Below are 9,234 nucleotides of genomic sequence, written 5' to 3' on the forward strand. Positions count from 1 at the left end.
ATATTGCTCTTCATATTCAAGACTATGATGATTCAATTCATCAATCACCAAAAAAGTACACCTCTAAAATCTAAACCAACTTTCTAGATTATTCCTTGAGAGAGTTCAAGCATGAAGATAGAATGTCCACGACAATCAATAATCGCTATCACCAGAAACGACGATATAAATGGACAAATTTACGTAGATTGAATGTTAAAAATTTAGCACCCAAAGTTCCAATAAAATATTTTTAACTTTTCCATCCATCCATCCATTTCCTCCTCCTGATGAATCTCAGATTCTCCTATCACTTAAGTTGGTATTTCATACTGGACGTGTTTGCAAGTGTTGAAGTAAGAAGCCCAGATAGGAGAATTCACAGTCCCTTGAAGACCAAGAAAGGGCCATTTATTAAAGTTTGCTACCTCGCCAGGCCACCTTCTTTTTCAACCTTTTGCAACAAGTTATTAACTTGATATCTCAATAAAGTTTTTTTTTTTTTTTTTTTTTTTTTTTTTTTCCCGACAAAGATCTCAATAAAGCTTCACCAAAGCTAAGTCCGGACTAGAGCATTAAAGTCCATAAAAATACCAAATCCACCATCCATATTTCATGTGCATAAAAATAGTCAACACCATGTAGACACCCCATTTTTGCACCCCAGGCATAATTCATTCATGATTTTGCCTTGAATTAAATATGATCATATAAGGTGATTTGCTTTCTAGAGTCTTCATTTCTACATCAATCTTATTTCTTTTCATCTTCTTTTAGTTTCTTTAGACTCTCCTTATCATGTTCTAGCTATGGCTGAAGTTTTGTTGCTTTCTGAGTTTTGAGCTGAAAATGACCAAAATACCCCTGTAACCCTTTGGAGCCCAAATCTCATTTTTTTTCACTCTTTCTTTGGATGAGATTATTTCATATTCAAATTCCCCTTGAAAAATCCTTCGAAATGAGTACAAGCTTGCCTAGGTTCCTTTAGGATTTCGGAAACCCTAATTTTGCTCTATCCCGTTTCAGCCCGTTGTGCGCACTGTTGAGTGCAACGATTTATTGGAGTAAGATTTCGACCTAAGGGTAATTTTTAAGAGTTCATGGACCTTCCTAATGGATTAATTAACATTTTTTGTGAAGAAGAGTTTGCCTAATTTTGACCCGGTCAAAGGGAATTTGCAGCATTGAAAATATGGTCAAAATGGGCCTTTTTGTGGATTTTGGACCCGTGCTCGTGGGCTGTGGATCCAGCTCGAGTTGGAACTTTTCATTAGGGTTTCTAGCCCATTTTCAAGCCTCCAAAAACCTGAAGAACCTTCCTTATTTGTTTGATTTGATTTGATCCCTAAAATCAAGAATATTCTAGAAAATATATCATTTTGGAGCTAAGTTTGGAAACTCTGGATTATGGGCTCATTAAGGACGTGTAGGACTTGATTTTTTGCCCTAATCCATCTAAAATATCCAAAAATCAAGGGCCAAGATCGCACCCCTTATCCCACCTCTTGAATCAAGGGCCAGATTTAGGAAGTGCAACCAAAAAGATATCAAACCATTGGATTTTTCTTCATCAATACTCAGCCATTGGATCAAACTCATTACCATATTTGAATCCACGCCCAAAAGCTATAAATATGGGTCTCATTCACCCACAAAAAATAATCTAGAGCAAGCTAGAGCTAGGAATTCGGAGTTAATAATCTGGACCTAGTTATTCAGAGCTAATAGCCTAGTAGTTTTCTTTTCTTGAGTGTTTTTTTTTTTTTTTTTTTTTTTCATCATTCTATAGTAGAATTTCTTTAGTTTAATCTGGAGTTGAAGGTAAAATTTCGACTTCAAGGTTTTTCTAATAAAGTTCTTCGTGTTCTTCGTCTTTAGTCTTCTTTTCCCCTCTTTCGATCTTGAGTAGAAGCTTCTTTTCACTTAAGTTGATTTTTTTCTCAAATCACCTGTTTCAATCCAAAAATCACAATTGTCAATTCAAGATCAAGTTTATCATCAATCAATCAATCAATCTACAATTAAGTATGAGGCAACATTCCAAACAAGGTGACATCTTTATTTTCTCTTTTATTTCCTTTAGCATTGCATATTAGGTTATTTTTTTTATAGCATATAGTTATTAGTTTTTTAAATAATTTAGTGAAGATCATCCAACTTGATAGATTAATTTTTCAAGCTTTCTTCATTTGCCTATCTTAACACGTTACACCTCAAGAAAAGTAAGGTTAATTGGTTTTACCAGGCGAGTGTGGGTGCCTAACACCTTCCTACATCGTACCTTGACTCCCAAACCCAATAATCATCTAGTTTTGAGGGCTAGTCCTTCACATAGGTTTTACTCAACTTTTCCTTAATAAAGTTAGTGGCGACTCTAAAATCAATTACATAGACCTAGGTACACATTTTTGTGCGTACACACCACTCAAATTAAATTAATCAAACAACTCCCAATATAATCAATTCAATCTGGTTAAGAATAATAAGGACTTGAGACGATTAGAAATTTTCTTTTCTCTTGATGGGTTTTCCTTCTCTTCATCTACCCATAAGCAATTGATTGATTTATCATTTTGGGTTGAAGATGATATAAGGAGAAGAAAACAATAACTGATTGTTGTAACTTGTGATAATATGTGAAAATAAAATATTTTAATCCATTGATTATACTCATTTAATCCACCACTAAAGAGAACAACAACAATACAAAGAAAATAAAGTTCTCTATAGAGAGCGAGTGGTTAAAAAGAATAAGAGAGAAGTAAAATTTGGGCATGTGTTTTTTTAGGTCCTGACTTTATTTTGTGCGGATTCCTATACGGTATAGGGAGGGGTAAAGCCACGCCCAAAACGTATTTATATATATATGGGGAGGGATAGACTATAGAGTCACTCCCAAAACGTACAAAGTCATATTTCATCCTACAAGCTAAGTTGAATTAAGGGCTGATATTTTGTAGATATGATCTCCCCACTATGAATAACATACCCACCAAATTTCGGCTCATTTAAATAAGTCTAACTTAATCAAATGTTATTATGAAATTGAAAAATTCTTAACCGCTATATAAATGTTCAAAATTGAACACTAGTTTTTGTAAGGTTGGACATATCCAAATAGGATAAAATTTCGTGGGCTATCCATTGTAAGAAGATCATATCTACAAAAAATGAAGTCTTAATTCAGATGGAGTGGCTCTATCCCTTCCTAAATGGGAGAGGTTCTAGGGACATATATTAGAAAAACACATAAACAAGCTCAAAATCCTTAGGACATTTATAAGTTTTAAATTAGGCTAATTTTTTTGTAGATATGATCTCCACACTATTCTAAGCATTTCACAAATAATAGATTTTTTTTTTTTTTTGTAAACTTGCCAAATATAATATAAAAAATGGTGAAAATAAACGGTCCACAATTAGCCAACTTTTTTAATTTGTTAACCACATTGGATGGGATTACAAATTTCGGATTTGAATAATTTTTTGTGATAATGTTTTAAGTAGTTGGAAGATCATATGTACTAAAAATTAGCCAAATCTAAATTTAGAAATGTTTTAAAAATCATTAATTTGTCTACGTGTTTTGCTAATATATGTAACTCGAACCCCTCTCTACCAGTTTTAACAAAACGCAATATTTTTAACAAAACGCAATATGGCGCTTAAGATAGTGATACACGTGGTGCCTTACTAATTTTTATATTTGGGAGTTGGTTGCGTTGGTCATTGGTGCAAGTATTTAAATGTGGATTCTCCAATGACTTTGAAGTTTGATCACACATGCTTTTTTTTTTCAACCGAGTTCATTGACTAGTGACAACATACAATGATTCACTCATCTTCACTAAACCTTGTTCCCTTCTTCAATCTCAATACCAAATACCATTATAACAAAGCTAAAAATTTCAATCACATCTTCAATTCTCTTGAAGCAGAGCACACTATCACTACCAAATCCGATCAACTATTTCAAAAACAAGCCATTACCAACTTCATTTCCTTTGGACGAAGGCATCTTATTGGAGCTTCAGCAGCACTTCTTCTGCCAACTTTTCATTCAAAAGCTTCTCACTTGCAGTCAGCTCACAAGGTGCAGTACACTTATAATTCCACAGTACACAAATGTCCTTTTACTTGAAATTATGAATGTAAATTTTCGGCATATGAAAATAATTTTACACTAAAATGAGCTGGAAAATCGGCAGTACAGTTCGTGGACCACGTGCAACATGTTTTTTACCAAGTACAAAATCTTGATACCGACGGAAATTCTAGCTCTTGAAATCCTGTCATATATATGATCCATACTCCATACATTGACGGTTGACCACAGTATTAAAAGCATTTTCAATGCTACTCTATAGTTATAGTTTGGGATTTTAGAATTATTGAAATTCCAACAAATTTAAAAACTGAAATTTATAATATTTCGATCCATGTTATATTTGAAATTTCAATTAATTTCAGAATTATCAATATTTTGAGTTTTTGACTTTATATTGTTTTTTTAGTTATTTGAAAAACCAAAATATTGGGCAGAGTTCCAATATTCCGTTCGGAATGATGAACACTTTCTATAGTCCTACGTGTCGAGTGGGCAGTTCAAATTTTCCACACCAACTCATGCTCTATATCAAGTAGACAACTCAATTTGCTTTATCAAGTGTCACTCCATACTAGCTGTCCTACTTGCCTTATGTGCAAACAACAAATTTTATTATTTTTGTATCAGTACACTCCATTGTATGAGTCAAATATGAAAGAAAGATGTTGAGTGTTGGCAAATAGAGAGTGGTCACAATATTTTAGCGTAAGTGTCCAATAGGTCTATAAAATAAGTTTTATTATAAAAATAATAATATAGAGTATGTGGGTTAGTTTGGATAATTTTGAAGACTTCAACTAACATCATTTTTTAATTTGATGACATCACTTACTCTAAATGAAGTGTATGCATTGAAGATGCTTAGCAAATTAGGGTGGAGTTGATAGTTAAAATGCCAACACATTATATATTTTTTGAAAAGGTTTAATTGCTATTGTTTATTTCGAACAGGGTAAGGGATTGCTCGGCGAAGTGTCAGGTGAGGTCGAGGTTGACCTTCCCGCGGATGAAATTTGGGCTGTGTATAGCTCACCCGATCTTCCTAGGCTCATTGTGGAGCTGATGCCAGCTCGTTTTGCAAGCATAGATATTTTAGAAGGCGATGGAACACAGGGCACAGTTTTACATTGCGTGCTTCAGCCAGGTTGATTTCTATTTTCTTTATACATCGGGCACAATTAGGACCAATACAAATCCAATTTATATTGCACTGCTGCATTCTCTTAATTAATAGTTAGTATTACTAGTACTATTAAAAGGTAACGATGCCTACTAATTTTCAGGAAATAAGGGACCAGTGACTTGGAATGAGAAGATTACGAAGATTGATCATAAATCACGCACCAAGGTGGTACGCCAGATAAAAGGAGGATATCTAGACATGGGCTTCAATATGTATGAACACATATTCAAAATCACCAAGACAGGCCATAATTCATGTACCATAAGAATGACTGCTTCCTTCAATGTTAACGAGGGATCCGAGTCCAATGCTTCTTTGATCACTGCTAATTGGAATATGGCCAAAGCAATATCGAACTACGTCATTCAGAGCAAAGCTAGTAAACCCGCGGGAATCAAAGATTCAGTGGGGACTACGGTATATCCTTAGTTTTACGTGATGTTTGTGGAATAAATGATATGGAAGCTCATTTCCATTGTCTCATTTTTCCACAGTTCTTAGGAAAGTTCACTTACAATTATCTTCTGTGTTGTTTCCAATAAAGTTCTAATAAGTAAAGGAAATGGACTCCTAAGTTCGAACAACTTGGTTATGGTTCGTTATTTCCTATTTTGATTTCATTTATTTTTTATTTTTTTTAGGATTAGTGTGAGGGAGTGACATTCCAATTTAGGAATATCAAGCACTTATTCAGCATAGAGGAAGTACCACAACGACCTCTGACTTAGTTTCCCGAACCGCCTTCAGAGCGATCTATATCATCGCTATGAGACCGTTCTATGATAGGTCGACTCGTACCTCGTCACCTCGTCATACAGAGCGTTCTACATTATGACTCAGCATATCTTCTAGAAACAATCATTGCCAAAGCCTTACTTACATACTCTGTCTCCGCAAATCATGAACCACTGTAACCACTCCCCATAATTACAAAATTTCTACCACCACCACTTCAACACTTCTTTTATTTAATCTCAACCATACATTTGTGATTGACAGGACACGTGTTGGATAGAGATCTACCTTTCCTAGCTATAAATACCTCCCATATGAACTACGTCAGACCTGATTCTTCTCTCCCCCCAGAATCGAGAGATAGATACATAGGCAGTTCGCTCAACAACGAACTCGGTCTTTCCAATATCCAATCCCCTTCTCCTCCTAATCCTGTATGTAAGGTAGAACTAAAACGCTCTTTTACATTGGCGCCGTCTGTGATCTCGATTTCTTGAGAAACCACTTAACAATTCCCAAAACCACAAAGAAAAATCCTCAAGCCCACGAAGCATGGCAATCCTCGAAGCTCAAATCCAGAGTCTAGCAGGTCAGTTAGGTACAATGAACGAGCAAATCACCCTGCTCAGGCAGGAGAATGTTACGCTACGCGCGCAAGTGGACACACAGAATTCACCAGGTGCCTTAGCAGAGGACGACATCAACGAGGTTAATCAACAGATTAACGAACCGTCACAGAGGATCGACCAGAGTGCAGTTAAGAAAGACGTCACCCAGATCGTTCAAAAGATGTTGAAGACATATCGCGCGTCTTCGTTCGCTGCTGAGGTACTTAGTAGAGCTTCTTCTCCAGATTTTATCCAACCACGTTTTCCAATGTACGATGGCAACACGTGTCCTGGTCAGCATGTGGCTCGCTACATTCAAAGCCTTGCACACTATAGCGCACCGGAGTTCAACCATCTTCATTGTCGTTTGTTTCCCGCCAGTCTCAAAGATGGCACGCTCGATTGGTTATTTTCACTCGAGCCAGACTCGATAAAGAACTTCGAGCAACTCACCGATCTATTTGCTAGTCAGTACGTCCATAATAGACGTAAAAAAGCTGATCTTGATTCACTCTTCCAACTCTCATTTGGTGAAGATGAAACCATTCTCCAATTCCTAGGTCGGTTTAAAGCCGAACTGTTATGCATGGAAAGCGACCTCAAATAGTCCTTTGCCACACTGGCATTCTTTAACGCCTGTCGAGTGCGCAACACTGAGCTCTTTAGGCCGCTGATGAAAGAACGTCCAGAAACGTTGTCCAAGCTATACGCTCGAGTAGACAAGTACATTAAGTTACAAGAAGGCCTGAAACGTCAAGGTCTATCAAAAAAACAAGAGGTAGCAGCAATTTCCGATGATGCCCCACCCTCCAAAAAGCGACCAAGACAGCAAGGACAGAAGTCTGGGAGCAGAATGAACAATAACCGCGAGTTCGCTGTTCTCACATGATCTCCCAGTTACATACTGGACAAGATCAAGAAAGCCGCATATTACCGACCTGATGTACGACAGCCAAAAAATCGACCTGGCAAGCTTTACTGTGCCTTTCACCGAGCCAAATGTCATGAGATCGATGCGTGCTGGGGGCTCAAGCATTACCTCCAGGACCTCATCGAATCAAGACATATCAAGCAATACACCAACATCGCCGATGGCGATCTGCGCCATAAACTTATGGCTCACAGGGTGTGCAGCAGATCTCCACCTCGCCATGATCACCACAATGTCCAAGCTCGCTCCTGTAACAGAGAACGTCCCAGAGATCATTCTCGCCACGAGCGCCGTTAGATGGAGATAATGACAGAACCATTCATATGATCACTTTTCCAGATGATTCCGTTACATCTTCCAGAGAAAAAAGAAGGCGTGTAGGTGCCCTTCAAGAAGTCTACCACTTTTCTTCACAGGCTGTACCTGCCCAATGCAGTTCAGGTGATATAACTTTCATAGAGGCCAACCTCAACAAGGTTTGCTTCCCTCACAATGATGCACTAGTAGTCCATGTCAAAATCAGCGACTGGACAGTCAAGCGTGTTCTGATAGATCCTGGTAGTTCATGTGATATTTTGTTCTACCATACCATTCAAGAGATGAACTTGCCCAAGTTGGTCTTCATAGACCCAATCGCTCCACTCTACAGGTTCAATGGCTCCAGAGCCGACCCAATTGTTGACATCATACTCCCAGTTTCTGTGGGATCTAGAGAAGACAAAGTCAGCTTCAATACGCGTTTCAGCGTTCTAGACATAAAATCATCCTACAACGCCATCCTAGGACGGCGTTGGATTCACCAAATGCAAGCTATACCATCCACACTGCACCAAGTGTTCCGCTTCCCTGGCCCTAGGGGAATGATGGAGCTTCGCAGCAATCAACTCGAAGCTTATCATTGCAACCAGATCCTCTCCGTAAACAAAGTCGTTGATCCACCTATCAGCACGAGGAATGAGCCCACCAGTTACACAATGGCCAAGGACTTAATCGCCGAGGTCAGATCCAAAGCACCAAAAGAACGCTGGGGACTCCAGCAAGAAAGTCTATTCGTTTGTTAGGACATCAGAGGTCGCCGCCAGCTTGTTGCTCCACCCGGTCGGGACCCCGAGGGTCGCGTCGGATTAGTTACTCCACCCGTCCGACCCCCGTGAGGTCGCTACAAGATTAGTTACTCCACTGCCGGGACCCGCAGGTCGCTCCATCATGTGTTACCCAACCGATACAGATTCCAGAGATCACTCCATCCCCTATTGTCATGACCACAGAGGTCGCATCCGCCCCTGTTGTCGTAACCACAGAGGTCGCTCCGGCTCCTCCTGCCACTCCTCAGATCGACAAAGCACCATCAAAGATCAATCCCCCTGAAGTGACATCATCGCCAAAAGCAGCAATTCAAGCTGCCGAAAAGGAGCGAGTGAATTTAGGAACCGAAGACGATCCCAAATTCATCTATGTAGGGGCTAACCTTAACCCTACACTCAAGGCCCAGCTTGTAAACTTTTTAGCAATGAATAAAAATATTTTCGTTTGGTCGTATATCAATGTGCCTGGTATTGATCCTAGTGTTGCATGTCATAGATTAAATGTTAATCCTAATGCTAGACCTATTCGACAGCGACCTAGGAGATTATCACTGAGATTTCAAAAAGCAATCAATGATGAGGTCGACAAACTCAAGCAAGTTGGT

The 9,234-nt window shown here is 38.5% G+C and overlaps 1 protein-coding gene across 1 annotated transcript; it reads left to right on the forward strand.

Annotated features, from left to right (window-relative positions):
- The first annotated feature begins 3,715 nt into the window (after positions 1 to 3,715).
- LOC147495145 (norbelladine synthase-like) lies at positions 3,716 to 5,854 on the forward strand. The gene is made up of 3 exons (XM_086563747.1): positions 3,716 to 4,072; positions 5,039 to 5,231; positions 5,371 to 5,854. Exons 1-3 carry the CDS (start codon positions 3,809 to 3,811, stop codon positions 5,697 to 5,699), a joined length of 786 nt encoding a protein of 261 aa, XP_086419873.1. The 5' UTR covers positions 3,716 to 3,808; the 3' UTR covers positions 5,700 to 5,854.
- The last annotated feature ends 3,380 nt before the right edge of the window (positions 5,855 to 9,234 follow it).

This window comes from Coptis chinensis, chromosome 6 (genome assembly GCF_015680905.1).
Source record: "Coptis chinensis isolate HL-2020 chromosome 6, ASM1568090v1, whole genome shotgun sequence".
Lineage (NCBI taxonomy): Eukaryota > Viridiplantae > Streptophyta > Magnoliopsida > Ranunculales > Ranunculaceae > Coptis > Coptis chinensis.

Bases quoted from the DNA above. Each gene is read 5' to 3' on its own strand.
- LOC147495145 (XM_086563747.1), top strand. From the start codon at position 3,809: ATGATTCACTCATCTTCACTAAACCTTGTTCCCTTCTTCAATCTCAAT. The intron at 4,073-5,038 runs GTGCAGTACACT...TATTTCGAACAG, and splicing joins ACTTGCAGTCAGCTCACAAG to GGTAAGGGATTGCTCGGCGA. The intron at 5,232-5,370 runs GTTGATTTCTAT...ACTAATTTTCAG, and splicing joins ACATTGCGTGCTTCAGCCAG to GAAATAAGGGACCAGTGACT.